Genomic DNA, 20552 nt, shown 5'->3' with positions numbered 1-20552 from the left:
TATAGTTTTCAAAGACTACATAAGAATAAATTATCTTTTTAAGAAAATATTCTAAGTTCTGACCAGGAATGTAATTATGCTTGTAATCCCAGCATCTGGGAGGCTGAGAAAGGAGGATCGTGGTTTGCAGCCAGTCTCAGCTACTACTTAATGAGGTCTTTTGCAACTCAGTGAGACCCTGTTTCCAAGTAAAGAATAAAAACTAGGGCTGGGGGTGTCGCTTGGAGGTAGAATACCCCTGGGTTCCATCCCCAGTACTGCAAAAAAAAAAAAAAAAAGAATGAAAGAAAAGAAAATATTCTAAGTTTCATTTTTATGCCCTTTATGAGAATCTACTTGGAAAAACAAGATGTCCTTTTTTCAAAGAACATACTGATTTTAACTTTAGTTCAACACTATATAGCAGGTATTGGCAAACTATGGCCCATGGGCTGATTTTGAAAGTAAAATTTTATTGGAGCCCAGTGAGGCCTTCAATTCATTGGTCATCAACAGTATCAGCAATTTCATTCTCTGCTATGATACTTCTGTCCTTTCTAGTGCATCCAAGTGAACATATACATGTTGTCATTAGGGTTTTAAACCTCTTACAAGGTTTTTCTTCTCTGCCCGCTCTCTTTCCTTCTTAGCCTGCATCTGTCTGTTTTCACCTTGTCTGCTTCTATTATTTCCTGCTTTGGTCACCAAGGCCTTTTCTTTTTGCCTCCTACTGAAAACATCGAGCAGACGTTTCTGAAATTTTTTTTGCTTCCTATAGTAATCTACTTTTGTTTGTGTGTGGTACTAGGGATTGAACCCAGGGGCAGTCTACTTCCGGGCTACATTTCCAGCCTTTTTATTATTTGGAAACTGGGTCTCATTAAGTCTCTGACAGCCTCACTAAGTTGCTGAGGCTGGCTTCGAACCTGTGATTCTCCTGGGTCAGCCTCCCAAGTACTGGGATTACAAGCGTGTATCACCACGCCCGGCTTAATAATCTATTTTCTAAGATAGGATTTATTATACTTTCAGAGTAACACATATTGCTTTATAAAGTCTTTACACAGGCTTCATGTTGATTTTGTTGTTGTAGCTTTGGTTGGTTTATTGTTTTTCCTATTTGCCAGTCTTTGAATGATCCATCCAACGCTGATGCTTGTCGAGGACGGGAAGCTTGCCTCCAACACTACTCTCTATGGGTATTGTGTGAATATATACAGTTTAGCTCTAAAGTTCAATGGTGGGCTGCGGTACCGCTGTATGGATTCACCAACATTTATTTTTCTATTCCAATGCAGGTGCACACTTAAGTTTCCAATTTGGGGGCCATGGTGAATAGCAGGACCTCTATGAACATTCTTGTCTCGCTACTGGTACACATACCCATGCATTTCTGTTGGATATACAGCTAGGAGATGAATACATTATTTTCAACCTTAGTAGATAATGCCAATGTCCTATGAATAGCAAACCAAAACTATGTAAGAAAAATTCAGCAACTCTTCTTTTTGTTTGATTCGACAAGCCAGCATATCAGCTTAGTAAAATGTTGAGCTGAGATACAGGAACATTTTCTCTTGAAGTAGAGCATCTAGGAAGACACCAAAGAGAATAAGGCTCTTTGAGTATTATTCATGAGAATCACTATAAATTATTGGATTTAAGGAAAATGAATCTTCTTTCTTAGGCATCATGTACTGACAAGCTCACGAGAGCTGCACACCTTGGGAAAAGCACAGACTGTTGGTATTATTTACATAATTGGATAGCTTCTTATTATTTACATGATTTGGATAGCCACCACGCCCAGCTACATGTATATATTTCTAACTTTTTAAAGCCCATGTATACATTGATTACTCTGCCAAACATCAATGAACCATCAACAAAACAGTTTGTCAAAGTAGGTGGGTAGCCAGGCATGGTGGTGCACGAATGTAATTTCAGCATTTGGGAGGCTGAGACAGTAGGATCGTGGTTCGCGGACAGCTTCAGCTACTTAGTGAGGCCCTCCACAACTCAGTGAGACCCTGTTTCAAAATAAAGAATAAAAAATAGGGCAGGGGGTGTAGCTCAGAGGTCAAATGCCCCTGAGTTCCATCCTCAGACACGCGCAAAAAAAAAAAAAAAAAAGTAGGTGGGTAGAACACATTTTTTCTAGTAGTATGTTAGCTTGAACTTTCACATAATTTCATATGATGTGAAGCTTCAATAGACTCTTTTGACGTGGGGCTCACAACATCCAGAGAAGGCCTGGTTATGAGTGTCCTACCGGGCCATGTCTGTGGAATGTTTCTGTGGGAATAGTTGATGGGCAGATGCTAGGGCTCAGGAGTGACAAAACCTTCTGGATTCCTGGACAAAAGCCCTCCCTGAGCCTTAGTGCCTTCCCACAACACAACGGCACTCTGGCACTCTCAGGCCAAAGCTCAGAAGAGGAGAGCCTCTGCATGGAGGGAAGTGCCGGTCAAGGTTCAAGGTGTGCTCCCTTTCTCTTCTCAAAACACTTTTACTTTCCATTGAGTCTCTGGCTCTGTTCTCCTGGTAACCTGATAGATAAGGTGGTTATGTGTCCACTGTGTTACTGAGCAACTCTAACTACTTAAAGGAAAACTGACACCTGACTAGTAAACTGCATCTGGACCGGGAGGAATTATACTGAACAATTAATGCACAAGAGGAAACTGTAGCTTTGAGCTTCCCTGGGTGTGCTGACTTCTGTAACTGGGCACATCCATTGTGGGGACCCTGGAAACTATGCCTATGAGATTATCAAAAGAGACTGATTTGGCTTTTAGAGCGTGAAGCTTATAAGGCAGGGCATCTCCTGTACCCACTCGATGTGAATCTTTTTTTTTTCCTGGGAGCTAAAGAAAATAGCAATGCGTCCTGTGTGGATGTGGCAAGAGCTCCTGCAGGGAGGGAAGTGTCTCATGGTGCCCTACTGGAAGCTGTGTTTGCTGAGTAGATTCAAGCCACATGTGGCCCGTGTTAATCTTTTGAGTATGAATGTTTAGTTGAGCAGAAGAATTGGGTGGGCATGGTGGTACACACCTGCAATCCCAGTACTTGAGAGGCTGAGAAAGGAGGATTACAGGTTCAAGACGAGCCTCGGCAACTTAGTAAGACTCTCAGCAACTTAGCAAGACCTCATTTCAAAACAAAAAATAAAAAGGGCTGGGGTGCTGTAGTTCGGAGGTAGAATCCCCTTGGGGCCAATCCCCAGTACTGGGAAGGAGGAGTAGGAAGGGGAAGAGGGGAGAATTGGGTGGGCTCTGTGCCTTGTGGCACAGACCTTTAGGGCATACTGTGTCCCATGTCCCCTTCATCAGAACAAGATTTTTTTTGGTACTGGGAGGTTGAACCCAGAGGTATTCTACTTCCAAGCTCCACCCCTAGCCCTATTTTATCTTTTATTTTTAAACAGGGTCTCATTAAGTTGCTGAGGAACCTCACTAAATTGTTGAGGCTGTCCTCAAACCAGGGATCCTTCTGCGTCAACCTCCCAAGTACTGGGATTACAGGAGTGTGCCACTGCACCTGGCCAGAACAAGCTTTTTAAAATAACACACATTCTATACTTTTATTTGTGGTGGAGTAGAGTCATATGCTAAAAGAACCCACTAAAAGAACCTAGAGACAAGTACGCACATGGCATACGGTGGGCCTCCCACCTGCCCCGTCACCCACACACGACTCTGAGGTGGCCTTGATAATTCTGTGGATGCACATCATTTTTAAGCAGTGGACAATCTGTTTGCATCAGGCTTGTCAGGGGACAACGAGCTGAATACTGCTGCGTCTCCTCTCTTCACTTCCTTCTAGGTGGAAACTGAGTTCACCTTATCTGCTGTTCTTTTGAGTGTCTTCCTCAAGCGGCTGGTCAGTGCCTGAGGTCTTCTCCTGCGGCTGCTCAGCGAATGACTTCTGGATCATCGCCTCCGTGTGCCCGTGGATGATCTGGTGCGCTGCCAGAATGTGCTTCCGCTGCGCGTTCCTCACTGACCAAAGCGACAGACAGTCTGAATGAGACCCCTTCCCTGGGCGTTTTCAAGAGGGTAGTAATGATGATGAAAACGGCAAATTTGCAAACCATGTATTTTCTGACTTAGGGCTGATCGGAATGAATAAAAATGATCTGCTCTCTTCTGTTTTAGTAGAACATCTTGTGTGTGTGCGTGCGTGTACGTGCGTGTGTGTGTGTGTGTGTGTGTGTGTGTGTGTGTGTGTGGTGGGAGGAGGAGGGTACTAGGTATTGAATCCAGGGGCAGTCTATATCCAGGCTGTATTCCCAACTCTATTATATATATATATATATATATATATATATATATATATATATATATATAATTTTTTTTGGAAGATTTAAAGAAGTTTATTAGAAAGATAGAAATACAGAGGATAGGTACAGCTCCATACAAGACTGGCATGGAGGGGTGACTTGAATGAATACACCCTATATATATATTTTTTAAACAGGATCTCTCTAGGTGGATAAGTCTCACTACTTGCTGAGGCTGTCCTTGAGCTGACTCCCGTCTCAGCCTCCCAAGTACTGGAGTACAGGTGTGAGACACCTCACCCAGCTTAGTAAAACTCCAAAGCGAACCAAAGCCAGGCCTCTGTTCCCAGTGTTTGGTTCAGGTGTAGTTCTCCCTTCCCGGCTTGCCTCCACTCCACACCTCAGCCCTTCTCTTGCCTGGGAATCTGCTTCTGAGCTCCCGTCCCACCCAGACAGAGCTCTTGTCCTGATGGCATTTCACTTTCTAAGATCAGGCCTCTCGCCAACAGTCCAGAGCTCTGCAAGAGCCACCTTTTCTTTTCTTTTCTCCTTTCTCTCACCTTTTCTTTCTTCATTTTTCTTTCTTTCTGGTACTGGAAATTGAACCCAGGGGTATTCTACCCCCAGTCTCCACCCTTAGCCTATTTATTTATTTATTTATTTATTTATTTATTTATTTATTTATTTTACATTTTGAAACAGGGTCTCGCTAAGTTGCTGAGGCTGGCTTGAACCTGTATTCCTCCTGTCTCAGCCTTCCAAGTATTGGAATTATGGGCATGTGCCACTGTGCCTGGCTTGATTTTTCTTTTTTAAGACATATTTTTCTCTCCTCTATTGATTAAAAACATGTCACTTTTGACACATGATAAATAGGGACATTTATACTTAGATCGAGTCCCATTCTGCCTGTGACTCAGGCGGAGTCCCAGAAGAGATTTAGCCCCTTCAGGAAGCCTTGCATTTCGACTCCCCTGGCTCGCCTCCCTGCCTGCGAAAGGCTGTTATGGTTTATAATAGAATATACGTCTTCTGGGAACATGGGAAGTTCCCTTTAAAGAAAGCTGCCACGCTTTCTTGAAATTCTGCCATGCTTGTTAGAACTGTATCCTGTCTCTCCCACAGGTGATTATACTCTGCAGCCAGACAGCAAGGAGAAACGGACAAGCTCTGAAATAAGAGAACTCATTGCTTCGCCTCTAGAAATCTCTCCATACCTCTGGGTAGTTTAAAATCTCTGGGATATTGAAAATAATCCACATCTTTAAAAAAAAATCCTAAAGAGAAGCATTTGCATTAGCATACCTTTTTCCTTGACAAACTCCTTTTGCACTTCTGGGATGAGAAAACTATAAACCAACTCGGCAACAATCTCCTCTGACTGAAGATGTGTTCGGCTGAAAAATTAGAATAAAAAAGATTAAATGATTCCCTCTGTTGCTTTACTTGAGCTGCTGATTTACACTTAGCTCTTCCCTGTCTGTATGAACAATGCGGCCTAAATCTTGCCACCATCTTTTCCTCGACTGAATGATCTGAATTATCACATTCCTGATGAGCTTTTTTAACTCCATGGAAAATCTGAACTTGGCCCTCCCTGTCCTTTACTTACTGGGCTGCTAAGAAGGGAATGTTAGAAATACACTGATCCATGGAAGCCAGAAAACTTGGGATCAAATCCAAACAACACAGCACACACATGTCCACCTTGCTTTCATGCTTCTGGTGTATGCTACAAATACGTCAAGTAAAAGTAATCCAGACATAGGGAATTACTGAGAATGTAGTTCCCTATGCTCCCTACCATACAGAGGTAGACACGTGTCAGTTCCTAAAGAGTTATGCTGATAAAACGATGAACTCCAAGCCAGGTGTGGTGGCACACGCTTGTAATGCCAGTCCTTGAGAGTCTGAGACAGGCGGATTGCAGGTTCAAGGACAGCTTCAGCAAGTAGTGAGACTCTCATCAACCTAGTGAGATCTTGTTTAAAAATAAAAAATAGGACTAGGGGTGTAGCTCAGAGGTAGAATGCCCCTGGGTCTTCAATCCCTAATACCACACACGTACACACAAAAAAAGATGGACACCAAAGCATGAGTTATATATTTGTTTCTCCTTGGTGGTGAAATTGTAAGCTCCTGAAAACTCACATATGAGTAGCAGCAAACGGGCTGCCCTCTTGGGGCGTACCGGCTTTCCAGCTCATAGGCAATGTCGTTGATTTCCTCAGCCATCTTCTCGATTTCTGATCTGGCTTGTTCCTCTGCAGTGTTCTCTTCGGTATTCAGTATTATGTCTTCCAGATAGGAGGTGACAGTGCTTTGGTGAACTTTAACCACCTTCAAAAAGCAAAAACGCCCCTACTTACTAAGAACAGCTATTGTAAAGAAGACAAGAAAAACACACAAACATTGGTTGGTCCTTTTTCAGCATTTATTTCATTCATTAAGTCAGCAGTTCCTTCTGTTTCTCATCCACTACCTATTAGTTCTGGGCAGCCCCCAATGGATCTTACTTGGAGCGGGCAACATGGCGCTGCAAAGGTCGCAGGCTTCAGATCAATAGCCCTGGTTTGGATTCTGCCTTTTTCCTTGTCAGCAGTGTGGCCTGGCGGACCTACCCGACCGAAGCAGAGGCTAGGTGGCGTCTCCCACTGTCCTCTCTCTCTCTCTCCTCTTAAATAACAGGAACCCTGCATTTTAGCTGGGCACACGGGTACCTAGAATAAAGACTACATTTCCTAGTGTCTGCAGGAACTGGCTAAGTTCTGACCAATAAAATATGCAGAAGTTATATGTACAACTTCCAGAAAGGATTCTCACAGAAAAAGACCTGTCTTTTTTTATTTCTTACTTCATGGAGATGTAATGCTCAAATATCACTATCCACCTTAAAGTGCCACAAGGGCCATACCTTCAGGGCTGAAGAAGAGAAAACTAGAAAGACCCTGGGTCTCTGAAGAATTTAAGCCTGTTTGGCTTCTTTTTAAAGATTTCTTGAAATTACAAAATATAATACAGATTTTTTAAAGTACAGAGCATGGCAGGCCATGCAGTCACTGCCAGCACATCCTCAGGACAGTGACCATGGCCCCTCCACTTCCGGGAACACCACGGTAAACACTCCCTTTGCTTTACAGCTTTGCTCCCCGAGTACAGCAGGGCAGCGCGGCTCTCCCTGCTGGACAGGCACACACAGAAGTGTCATAAGCACCAACCACGACATAGTGAGTTGTGTACACATTGTCTCCTCAACAGACTGTGAGTTTCCTGGAGGCAAGACACTTTTCTATTTTATACCTGAATGTTTCTTGGGATATGAGATAATGTGCAGGACTCAGTAACAACCCAGGACCTGTTTTCTGACAGGTACTGCAGCACAACTCTATTTATGTGATGATACTCATTATATCACATCTACCTTTAAAAATACCAACTTTGAACCTTTATGCCTCCCCTATGGGAGCTTCTCCATAATAGCATCAACCAAATCACCAAAATCAACTACGCAAAACACATACGCTGAACGTCTAGTATGTACAGGGATCCGTGCTGGTGTGATAGAAGGCACAATGCCAATACCCAATAGCCTCCTCCCAGAGAGACTTTACCATTTCATTCAGGAAACAAGTCCCACTTCTATGAAACCATCAGACAACTGAGTTGTAAAATAGTAAAGAGAAGAAACTGTTCATGCAATTTACTCATAGAAATATATTTACTTGTATTTACATACATCTTCATTAATGCGTATGTTTCTGGACATATTCATGCTTATAAACGCATGAGTGAATAAAGAACCAGGTGGCTGAGCATGTGCCTCTGTGTGCTCCTCAGGTCTTTGCTAATTCTAGGCGCACAGGATTATATTTGTAAATACTTCTTTGTGAATGTACTTACAGAAGTGTGTGTGGCCGGGCGTGGTGGCGCACACTTGTAATCCCCGCGCTTGGGAGGCTGAGACAGGAGGATCGCACAGGTTCGAAGCCAGCCTCAGCTACTTAATGAGGCTCTCAGCAACTTAGTGAGACACAGTTTCCAAATAAAGTATAAAAAATAGGTCTGGGAGTATAGCCCAAAGGTAGAAAGCCTCTGGGTTCCACCCCAGTACCACCACTAAAAAAAAAAGGTGTGTGTGTGTGTGTGTGTGTGTGTGTGTGTGTGTGTGTTTGTTTAAATATGAGTCTGGGCCAGGCGTAGTGGTGCACGCTTGTAAATCCCAGTGCTTGGGAGGCTGGGACAAGAGGACTGCACAGTTTCGAAGCCAGCCTCAGCTACTTAGAGAGGCTCTCAGCAACTTAGTGAGACACTGTTTCCAAATAAAATATAAAATAGGTCTGGGAGTATAGCCCAGAGGTAGAAAAGCCCCTGGGTTCCACCTCCAGTACCACCAAAAAAAAAAAAAAATAAATAAATAAATAAATAAATAAATATGAGTCTGGACACTCTGTCTCTATTTCTCACTATATGTTATTTTCCTGAAAATTCATTAAATATACACATTTCTGTTCCTTGGTATATTTATGTACCAACATATTTTTCTTCAATAGGATCTGCAACAAAGAAGGGCAAGGAAGTAGGAAGGAAAATAGCAGTTGTATTTTAATTAGAGACACTAGGGATTAAAGCGATGGCTGCTGTTGGCGTCTGTGTCCATCACTGGACACATTCCTTACAGAAGTGGACCTTAAATCAGACAGAAAGGGCGATCTTTTCCTTGATTTCCTCGACGCCTAATGCTGAAACTTCTGGCATCATTCTCATTTAGATGATACCTTCCCAAGAAGGTTATCTACCTAACTCAGAAAAGAACTGCCATCTTCCAGTCCCTCAGCCCTAAAGTGGCCCCACACTTGACTTCTCCCATGCCGCACCCAGACTCGCCTACTTCAGCGGTCTCCTTCCTGGTCTCCTGGTTCCACTCCATCCTTCCTCCAACCTCTTCCCACAACAAGCAGAACCACCTTTAGAACATGCCACTGGGCCCTATTGGTTTTCTTCATGGAACTACTGCATTTTAAAAATTGTTTTTACGTGCGTGTTTGACGTTACTTAAGCTCCAAGAAATATAAAACCACGTCTGGGGTTTTTCCTCCAAAATATCCCACAGCGCCTTTGCACAGTGCCTGGCAGGTTGTAGGGACCCAATGCATGTCTGCCGAATAAAAGCGAAAAACAAAATCCCAACCCAGGCGAGGTGGCGCACGCTTATAATCCCAGTACTCGGGAGGCTGAGGCAGGAGAATGTCTGTCTGCGGCTAGCATCAGCTTCTAAGTGAGGCCCTCTGCTAGTTAGTGAGACCTTGTTTCAAAATAAAGAATAAAAAATAGAGCTGGGGTGTAGCTCAGAGGTAAAGTGCCCCTGGGTTCCACCCCAGTACCACACACACAAACCCAATGCCATTTCAGGTCACCAGCTCCCTTTGGGGTAACCAGGCTCCTCCCAGGGAGGGCCCCGCCAGCCGCCCCCACTTGCCTCCTTAAAGATCTGGTCCTCCTCGCGCAGGCGCCTTTGCTCCACCTGGCGCCGGCCGCTCTCCTCCGCCTCGCGCATGCGCCGCTGGCGCTCGGCCAGCATGGCGAAGGCGTGGATCCGCCTCTCCTCCTGCAGCCGCACCAGCTCTTTGGACAGGAAGTCAAACATGTCTGCCAGTGCCCGGCCTTCGAGGCCAGCCAAATGGTTCTCAACCAGTGACACCTTAAAGAGAATAATACTACGTTAAGGACACAGTTCACTATGAGGAGAGCTAGATCACTCAACTCTTGACCAGCCATTCACTGTCAGAATGCACTTGGTTTTTATTAGAAATGTCATCTCTCCTCGGCCGCATCCCGAGGGTTCTCACCAGGAAGCCAGTTACAGACTTAAACGTGAGACAGTAGACTGCTCAGTCACTGAGGAAAATTAGAAGGGAAACATTTTCAAGTTTTAAAAAATCCTTTTTTTTTTTTTTTTTGCAAACAAAAAATACTGCATTCAAATTATGGATTGCAGCAACATCATTCATAGATTCTGGTAAGACGGCTGGGATTGTGGGGTGTTATAGTTAGATATAAAATGTCCCCTAAAGAACTCACTTATTGTTTGAGCTGATATAGTTGAGTCATGAGGATTATAATCCCAGCAGTGGACACATCTTGTTGTAAGGGGTTTATCTGGTCTGTGGCCTGGTCCAGTAGGGTGTGGCTGGGGGGTGTATCTGCCCCCTTGGGGGTTATCTGTGTTACCTCCTCCTCCTGCTCGCTCTCTCTTGCCTCTCTTGCTTCTGGTCTCCATGATATCTCTCTCTCTCTCTCTCTCTCTCTCTCTCTCTCTCTCTGCCATGCACTGAGATCTGCAGCTCCTGGCCTCACATGGACTGAACCCAAAACTGTAAGAAAATACACCTTCTTTCCTCTAAGTTAGGTCTTTAGATTATGCCTGAAAGAATGCTGCCCAGAACATGGGGGATGTTTCTTTTCTACGGCTTTACTTATTTTACTTTATTACATTGCTTGTGCAACAATAAAAGCAAGAGGAAAAACATGACAGGAAAGAAGAGGAGGACCTTGTGTTCGTGCAGGTTCCTCTGCCGCTGCAGGGCCAGGGTCACTTGCTTCTCTGCTTTTTTCACCAGCTTGTCGTCCTCCTGTAGTGCGTGGCTGGTGCGCAACTCCTGGATCAGCTCCAGTCGCTTTTCTTTCCCTTCAAACATCTGTATCAAACCAAATCAAAGAGACACTTTTGCGTTACCACTCTATTTGCCAAGCGCCAGGTGTTTCACGCTGTGAGACATGTGAGGAGCAGTTCTGTCCTCTCCTGGGGCTGGCAGAGCGGGTGCAACCCACAGAGCTAGAAGGTCGCCCTTTCCCGTGTGTCAGGGGCTCGGGCAGAGAAGGGATTTCATGTCTAGTGAATGGTTTGCTCAGTTTCTGAAAATGCCTCTTAGAGCCAAGGTGGCAACTAAAGGGTCATATTAAGAGACCAGGACCTTCCCCTCAATTTCCTGTGCTCCTTCCCTAAGAAACCTGGTGGTGGCACTTTTTATAACCATGTTTTTGTTTCCAAGAATTATTCTCCTGGACTGAAACACACAATCTGCTGTCTGAACTTTTCTGTGGCGAGGAGCCATACAAGTCGCTCCCTCAGCCCGCTCCCGTGGCCTTACTCATCATAACTTAGGACTTATGGCTCTCTGGGGGGAAAAATTAACTTGGGATTTATATCAGTCCATTTTTAAAAGTGAGGCAGGCCTGCTCTAGCAGCACAACTAATTGAGCTAAAGCTTTATGGTCAGGAAGACCAGAGTTGGACTTGCTGGTAGTTAACTAAACCACGCTCACCGAGATCACTGGCCTATAAAATGAGATTAGTGATAAGAAAAACATGAGATGATCTATGTAAAACAAAGACTAAAGTGGGCATGTGATGGAGGTTCAAAATAGGTATTATGATCTATTTCGTATATAATGCAGGTAAAGCTAACTATGTGCAAACTCCAATACTTGTATTATGACTCCGTGGCAAGTTAGAAGAGTCCGCTTGGTTTATAATGCTTTCGTAGTCAAAATTCAGATGAGAACTTCTGTGGTATAAGTAATTCCAAGGAAGAGAGAGGTTCCACACCGCCTCATTTACAACTGTGGGCAGAAGCAGCCGAGTCCTCTTCCCCTCAGACTGGCGCTGTCCAGGCGGAAGGCACCGCAAGCGGATGGCCAGGTAACTTAAGAGGACACAGGACGGCAGGGCACAGGAGGAAATTCGCCCCCAGGAACCAAACATGTATGCAGTCTAACAAGTCCTCTCAAAGGACAAACACAGGACCAGTGGTTGGACCTACACACCATGTTCTGAACGACTCTGCCCCGGAGTAACATTTGAAGGTAGATCACAGCCATTTCTATGTCTTCTTCTTCCTAAAAGAACAAAGGGAGAAGAGCCAAGCAGCTTGAGGAGAGCAGCATTCAAAGCATCTCTTTTCTCTTTTTCCCCAGTACTGGGTATTGAACCGAGGAGCATTCTACCTCTGAGCTACACCCCCAGCCCTATTTTCTATTCTCTATTTTGAAACAGGGTCTCGCTGAATTGCAGAGGGCCTCACTAAGTAGCTGAGGCTGACTGTGAACCTGCGATCTCCCTGTCCAGGCTCCCAAATGCTGGTATTACAAGTGTGCGCCATCACGCCCAGCTCAGCAAGAGACTATTCTAGAGCCTATAAAGGATATGATGAGAATTAAAGCATGGCCTTGCCCTCACTGAACATATAGTACTTTAAATGTCACTGTATTTTTTGGGCATAATACATTCATTGATAAGACTGCCATGCTTTCCCCACAAATGGTACCATTTCCAGTAACAGCTTTCCTGAGGCATGCTGGGGTATAGCTCAGTGGTGGAGCACTCTCCTAGCATATATGAGACCCTGGGTTCAATCCCCAGCATGCACACGCCTTTTGACAACAGTGTTGTCATGTTTGATAATGAGTGGGCACAAAATACAGCTAATCCATAGTTTGATAAAGAGTACATATTGGTATGTATTCTATGCCTAAACCCAGGGGCACATTACCTTTTTTTTTTCAGTAATGAGCATTCTACCTCTGAGCTCCACCCCAGCCCTATATTTTATGCTTCTCACAACTTAGCTAAACTAGTAAAAGTCAAATTATCTTGCACAAGATGAGCTGTCTATAAAAGTCACCCTAAAAACTGTCAAAAGCACAAAAAGCAGAGAGAGAAAGGAGTCTGGAACTCTAAGTAAGGTGCCCCTCGATGTAAAAGAGCCATGCATGGCGTGGTGGTGGCGTGGACATCAGAGAGATGGTGTGTAACCAAAGGTTTGCACGGAGTCTGGGGTGGGGCGCAGCCCGGCCAAGACCCCCAGGAGAAGCACACCCTCGCTCTGAATGCCGCTGGCTTTGGGCAAGGGCTGCCCTGTAGAGGACCCCCTGCTTGCCAGCAGAGGGGCGCACACCGACCTCCCAGGAAGTCCAGTTTTCTACGTGAAGTGGTAACGCTGCATCCTGGCATCTCTAGACGTTTTGTGGGGGTTCGTGGTCTGTATCCATCCTCCAAATCCTAACCGACTGTGGAACCTTGCCCAAGCTGAGTGTGGTGAGCAGTGGCCCCGGTCGGCGTGCCCCTGGGAGCCGGTCCTCGCCCTGAAGTCCGCCTATCCCCAGGCACCTTTGGCTCCCAGGCCGGCGGCCGCCAGCCACTCTTGAAGGCAAGGACAGCCGTCTGGTAACTGAGCGGCTTTCGATTTTCTTTCTCTCTATGTGCATAGGAGGAGTACCTTGCGTGCTTATTTTTCATGAAAGATTTTTTTTTCATTCTTTGTATTTTTTAAATTTATTCTTGAAAAAGACTGGGTCTATATTTCACTTCGTTCCACTTTGCTTACTCTTGTGTGTGTTTGATGCTCGGTTCATGAGAATAAAGACAAAATAAAATTTAAACCAGAGCTTGAGAAACAAACATGGTTAAATTTGTTTTCAACCCCAGATTGTTGTTTGGGATGTTTGGTACCTAAGAAGGCAGATAAAATCAATTTTAAATCAGAGCCTGAGAAGCTAACACTGTTAAATTAGTTTCCAACCTAAACCATCCTGAGAGAACCGACCACACTACTGAATTTAGCGTCCCCAATAAGTTTCGCACGTACGTTGGAACTCATTTCCAGGGTTGGCGTTGGAAGCCGGGGCTGGGGTATGGGGTTTCTCTGAAGGAAGCGCAGAGGTTTCTTTGCACCCAGGCCTTTCTTCTTCTTCTCCAACAGTGCCTGAAAGATAACATCCAATGTCATCCTTCTCTTTGTTTTCCTCCGCTACCAGACTTAGGCTGCAGATTTGAATAACGACCAGAAATAATATTTATGGCTATGCTAGTTTAGTCTGAGGAAGTCCAAAAGGGTGCGTGTATTTCCCACAGGATGCTTATGTGTGCTCCTAAGAATATCTTTACCACTGAATAAGCATGGTACACATTCTTAGTGTATCCATCTTAATAAAAAATTTATTTATTTATTTATTTATTTGCGGTACTGAAGATTAAACCCAGGGGCACATTACCTTTTTTTTTTTTTTCTTTCAGTACTGGGAATGGAACCCAGGGGCATTCTACCTCTGAGCTCCACCCCAACCCTATATTTTATGCTTTATTTCAAAACAGGGCTTCACTGAGTTGCAGAGGGCCTCACTAAGTAGCCGAGGCTGTTCACGAACCATGATCCTCCTGTTTCAGCCTCCCAAATGCTAGGATTACAAGCGTGTGCCACCATGGCTGGCTCAGTTTTGGGGGGTTCTTAAGAGGTTCTGTCTTATGTGTATACAAGCAAACCCCCAACTTCTACTTTTTTTTTTCTTTTTTGGTGGTACTGGGGGTAGAACCCAGAGGCTTTCTACAAAACTCTGGGCTATACTCCTAGACCTCTTTTTATATTTTATTTGGAAACAGGGTCTCATTAAGTTGCTGAGAGCCTCACTCAGTAGCTGAGGCTGGTTTTGAACCTGTGCGCTTCTCCTGTCTCAGCCTCCCAAGTGGGGGATTATAAGCATGTGCCACCACGCCTGGCTTCAACTTCTACTTTTCTACATGAGCTAACTTGCTGTTTTACATAAATGCTTGAGTATAATGAAATTTTGCTGTTTATCAAATGACTGACATATTTGGTACGTTTTATTGTTACAGAGGAGCTGAAAACCATTAAATGGCAATTATATCAAAGCAGAGAGAAATCTTTTCTTTGGCCTTAAAGCCTGCACATCTAAATTTTTTTAAAAAATTAACTTATTTCCTAGTAAAATGTTGTGTACTTTTGAGCCAGGCATAGTTGCACATGCCTGTAATCCTAGAACTTGGAAGGCTGAGACAGGAAGAGCACAGATTCGAGGCCAGAGTCAGCAACTTAATGAGGCCCTCACCTGAGCAGCACACTGAGATGAACATCTTGGACCGGCTCAAGCTGAGTACATAGTACTGGCTGGCTGGGATTTGTCCACAAGTGGACAATTTCCAAGGAATCTGACGGAATCGCTAGAGTGCCATCTTTGATGTGTTCCCCAACCAGTAATGTTTAACCCTTCCTTCCCCTAAGCCTGCCACATGTCTGTCTCACCGACCTTCCTTATTTTATCCCATAATAATAGGCTGGCTTCTGTGTTTGATTAACTTTTATGATACCTTGTTTAAAGTGTCTATAAAAGTAAAGTGCTGGCTGAGGATGGCAGGAGAATTGTCAAGTTACTTTTCTCTAACTGCCCCAATTATCAAATATAATTTTCTCCATATTCTCCGATCTGACTCCACCACAATCATTTCCATGTGAGAGCCTTCTTTTCGGTAGCCTCCTGGAGCAGCAACCTACTCTGCAACTTAGTGAGAGCCTGTTTCAAAATAAAAAATAAAATAGGGCTGGGGTATAGCTCAGAGGTAGAATGGCCCTGGGTTCAATCCTTAACAGCAGTAAATATATACAGACATAACCAGAAGCCAAAACCCAAAGCTAGTAAAAACATACAAATTAGGAATAAAATTTAAAACCACCTAACCGTGGTTGTAATGGCCTCTGAATTCCCTCAAAATAAAAATTACAGCAAATATATATCAGCAGCTAACCACATGTAGGGAATCAATAGCAAGCAGCAGCAGTCTAAAAGTAATTAACAATCATAAAGCCTTGAGGGAAGACCCCTGACCACTATCACATGAAACCATTTAGAGAGCAGTCATCCATAACTGATTATGTTGGAGACAATATGGGAAAACAGGCATTCTCATATATTGCTAAGCTGATATATGATTGATGCAACAAAATTTGGCGATACCCATCAAAATGATAAATGCTCATCCATTGTGATCCAGCAATTCCATGTTTAAGAATTTACCTCCTAGATATGTTCACACATGTACCAAGTTGTATGCAAACAAGTTTAGTCACTGCAGCACTTTTTTTAATACTAAAAATTATCAACAATCTAAGTATCTATTAAAGGGGGCTGGTTAAGCTGGGCATGGTGATGCACGCTTGCAATCCCAGCATTCAAGAGGCTGAGAGAGGAGGACTGCGGTTCGTGGACAGCCTCAGCTACTTAGTGAGGCCCTTTGCAACTCAGTGAGACCCTGTTTCAAAACAAAGAAGGAAACATAGGATTGGGCATAGCTCAGAGGTAGAATGCCTCTGGGTGCCATCCCCAGTGCCACAAAAAGGGGGGAGTAGTTAAATACATTTTGGTACACTTATATAATGATATCATGAAAGTGTAAAAAAGAACAAGAAAGCTTTTCTTGTAACATCTCCCAGGTACTATAGGTTAAAAAAAAAAACAAGCGTAGAAGAGTATATTTCATATATTGACATCTATATTAGAGTTTTAAAAGATATTTATAAGATAGGTGTGATAGCACATACTTGTAATTCCAGTACTTGGGAGGCTGAGACAGGAGGACCGTGGTTCTCAGGTAGCCTCAGCTACTTAGGCCCTCCACAACTTAGTGAGACTCTGTTTCAAAATAAAGAATAAAAATTTGGGCTGGGAGTATAGCTCAGAGATAGAATGCCCCAGGTTTCATCCTCAAGAAAAAGAAAAAAGATATTTATATATATTTGTGCATATTAGCGTATCTGTTAATAATTACACACGTATATATGAACATGTACATATATGTACATATATATCTGCACACTCACATATACACATACACATATATATTTGCTTATATCAAACATCTCTGGAAGGACAGAAATGAATCTAAAAACAGGTTACAGCCAGGCGCAGTGGCTGAGATTACAGGCTTTATGGATTCCTACTATTTTTCTAAAATTGATGGAACAAACACATATGCCTGGGCCAGCGATGATAGTAGGTCATACACCAGTGGGTTCCACAGTGCTTCCTGGTCCTGCAGCATCAGCATTGTCTAAAAACTCGTGTGTTTGTGTGTGTGTGTGTGTGTGTGTGTGTGTGTGTGTGTGTGTCACTGGGGATTGAATCCAGGGGTATTTTATCTCTGAGCTACACCTCCACCCCTATTTTATTTTTATTTTGAGACAGCATCTCACTAGGTTGCTGAGAGTCACACTACTGGCTGAGACTGTCTTCAAACCTGCAATTCTCCTGTTTCAGCCTCCCAAGTACTAGGATTACAGGCCTGTACCAACATGCCTGGCTAGAAACTTGTTGAAACAAATAAACAAAGCTCTCAGCAACTTAGTGAGGCCCTCAGTAATTTAGTGAGATTTTTTAAATTAAAAAATTTAAATTATTGCCGGGAGTGGTGGCGCACACTTGTAATCCCCATGCTTGGGAGGCTGAGACAGGAGGATCGTGCAGGTTTGAAGCCAGCCTCAGCTGGTTTAAGAGACCCTGTCTCCAAATAAAATATAAAATAGGTCTGGGATTATAGCTCAGAGGTAGGAGACCCCTGGGTTCCATTCCCAGTACCACCAAAAAATTTTTTAAAATTATTTAATTATAAAAATTAATTAAAAAGGCTTGGGGGCTTAGCCCAGAGATAAAAATGCCCCTGGATTCAGCCCCCAGTACCACAACAAACAAACAAAAATGTCAGTACTCCAGAAGCCTCACCCAAGATCTACCTAGCAGAAATTTTGGGACTTAGGCCCAGCAATATTAGTTTTGTTGTACTTGTTACATTACTGGGGACTGAACCCAAGAATGCTATGCCACTGAGCTACACCCCAACCCCTTTTTAAAAATTTTGAGACAGGGTCTCACTAAGTTGCTGAGACCTCAAATCTGTGATCCTCCTGTTCTCAGCCTCCCAAGTACTGGCGGGGGGGGGGGGGGGTAATGGGTGTGAGCCACTGCACCTAGCTAATATGTGCTTTAATTAGCCCTCCACATGATTCTGATGTGTGCTAAGTTTTGATGGCCCTCAAACACTCTCATTTAGTTGAATTTTAAACTAACTGAGAAAGCGTTGAACATAATCCCTTCATGATCCTCTGATAACCAATATAAAAGGGAGAAAATGGAGTCTATTCTAACTACTAACAGCAAGTTCTAATACTAGAAATTTGCTAAATTTCAGTGTAGTGTCAAATTTTATTATATACATCCAAATTTGCAAGTGACTTCCTAAAATGGGGGGACCAACCTTCTAAGAAGGTTTCCTAAGTGGGGGTTCAGCCCTTATGGCAACCTCCAGAGACAAAGGTCTAGAGAGGAGGCAGAAGGTGAGGGGATGTTTGAGACCCGCTGGTCGTCACTGCCCACGACAAAGTGCAGTTTTTGGAAAATAGCATTTCTCTGCAAAACTGCTCTAGGAGCATCTTGCCCCCCACGTAACCACCATACCTTGTGAACCTCTGCCAGCTCATAGTCTATCCTTGCTGTCCTCTTCAGAAAGCCCGCTTTCGTAGTGATGACTTTGGGCTTTGGCGCTCGGATCCTCGGTTGCGTCACAAAATCTGGGAGACCTGACTCTAATTCGACTAATCCTATAGGAAGGAGGCACATGTTTTTAGTTCCCAGTGCTTAAATTTACCATTTTGAAATTATATAGCTAGCCAGGCATGGGGCGAGGGGTGCAGGCCTGTAATCCCAGCATTTGGGAGGCTGAGATAGAAGATAAAGGTTGGACACCAGCCTCAGCCACTTAGTGAGATTCTGCTTCTAAATGTAAAAACAAAAAGGCTAGGGGTGTAGCTCAAAGGTAGACTGTCTCAGGTTCAACCCCCAGCACCAAAAAAAAAAAAAAAAAAAAAGAATCACTGTCAATTTTAGTAGTTGTTTACTAAGAGGTTTCATCAGACTTGATGATAAGATATCTCATATAATTGAATGAGCTGTTCCTGCACATTTCTATATAATTAACTCATTCTCAGTGACTTGGAATATAAAATGAGAAATATATTTTAAAATTAATACATCACCTTACAGTAAAAGCAATAAATTCTGTAATAATCAACAAAATATTAATAGTCCTGTGATATATATAGCTACCATTCTAAAGTGAATGTTCACTGATTTATCATATTCTGCCCTTGAGAGGACCAGCCAGAGCTGCAAGATCAACAGTGTAATGATCAACTCATGACCTTGGCCCCATGACACTTCCACTCATAAACCGAAAGTTAAATAATTTAAATAAACCTTTGGAACCTCTGAAAGGGCTTAGTCCTTTCCAAGAATTTATCACTTGGTTATCCATCCTTTTGCTTCCTGTTTCTTTATTTTCTTTTCTTTTTTTTCTTTCTTTGTGATATTAGGGATTGAACCCAGGGGCATTCTATCTCCAAGCTGTACCTTCAGCCCTTTTAATTTTTTGTTTGTTTGTTTGTTTATTTGTTTGGAAACAGGGTCTTGCTAGGTTGCTGACAGCCTATGCTGCTGAGGCTGTTCTTGAATCTGTGATCCTCCTGTCTCAGCCTCCCAAGTACTGGGATTATAGGTGTGTGCCACCACACCCAGCTGCTCCCTAGTTTTCTGACATTTCTTTGTGAAAGATTGATTTTATTATACCTGTTTCCTTTGCATCATAAACAAGGTATAAAAGTTTTGTCTAGCTGGGCATGGTGGCGCACGCTTGTAATCCCAGCATTTGGGAGGCTGAGACCTGAGGATCGCGGTTCGCGGACAGCCTCAGCTACTTAGTGAGGCTCTTTGCAACTCAGTGAGACCCGGTTTCAAAATAAAGAATAAAAAATAGGGCAGGAGGTGTAGTTTGGAGGTTGAATGCCCCTGGGTTCTATCCTCAGACCCGCAAAAAAAAAAAAAAAGTTTTGTCTAGTTCAATTTTATCAAGTGATTATTAGTGACATTAAACATTTTCAAATGTTTAGTAGCTAGTTGAATTTACTTTTTGATAAATTGTCCTGTAGTGTGTCCACTTATTTATTAGATTTTAGGAGTTTTTACTGGTTTGTATGAACTCATATTAATGATCACATTCAACCTGTTCATTGCTATTTCTCACAAATATTTTTGTTTATTAAATTTATATATTTAATCCACATAGTCTAAGATAACACTTTTACAGTAGACTTTTAACTATGTAAATTATTTACCTTCATAGGTGTTGAGATAGTGATTTTTTACTACAAAGTCCTCTGAGTTATTGTCTGGAAAGCGACCCAGGCGAGACAGAGGTCCATAGACGTGTGATGCGTAGTCAGAATAATCCTTGATGATATCTCTTCTCTCCAACTTCCTTTCTATATTCTTTTCCTTCCTTACAAGTTTTCTGATGTCTGCAATAAAACATACATCTCTGACTATATTCAACTTATCGTTCTGCATTATAAACATAGAATAGCAAGCCAATTCCAGTTTTATTCATCAGGAAACT

The 20552-nt window shown here is 43.2% G+C and overlaps 1 protein-coding gene across 1 annotated transcript in view; it reads right to left on the bottom strand.

Annotated features, from left to right (window-relative positions):
* Window positions 1–3822: 3822 nt before the first annotated feature.
* The window catches only part of CFAP91 (cilia and flagella associated protein 91), a gene marked incomplete at both ends in the record, with an annotated part of 47263 nt that continues 30533 nt past the window's right edge, over window positions 3823–20552 (bottom strand). The window contains 9 exons of the mRNA XM_080696522.1: window positions 3823–3980; window positions 5567–5658; window positions 6453–6601; window positions 9738–9959; window positions 10810–10956; window positions 12086–12157; window positions 13906–14022; window positions 18560–18702; window positions 20272–20454. Of these exons, the coding sequence (XP_080552648.1) occupies window positions 3823–3980; window positions 5567–5658; window positions 6453–6601; window positions 9738–9959; window positions 10810–10956; window positions 12086–12157; window positions 13906–14022; window positions 18560–18702; window positions 20272–20454 (1283 nt within the window). The remainder of the gene's footprint in view (window positions 3981–5566; window positions 5659–6452; window positions 6602–9737; window positions 9960–10809; window positions 10957–12085; window positions 12158–13905; window positions 14023–18559; window positions 18703–20271; window positions 20455–20552) is intronic.

This window comes from Muscardinus avellanarius, assembly GCF_963383645.1.
Source record: "Muscardinus avellanarius genome assembly, chromosome: 5".
NCBI lineage: Eukaryota > Metazoa > Chordata > Mammalia > Rodentia > Gliridae > Muscardinus > Muscardinus avellanarius.
This window is presented reverse-complemented; position numbering and strand designations above follow the sequence as displayed.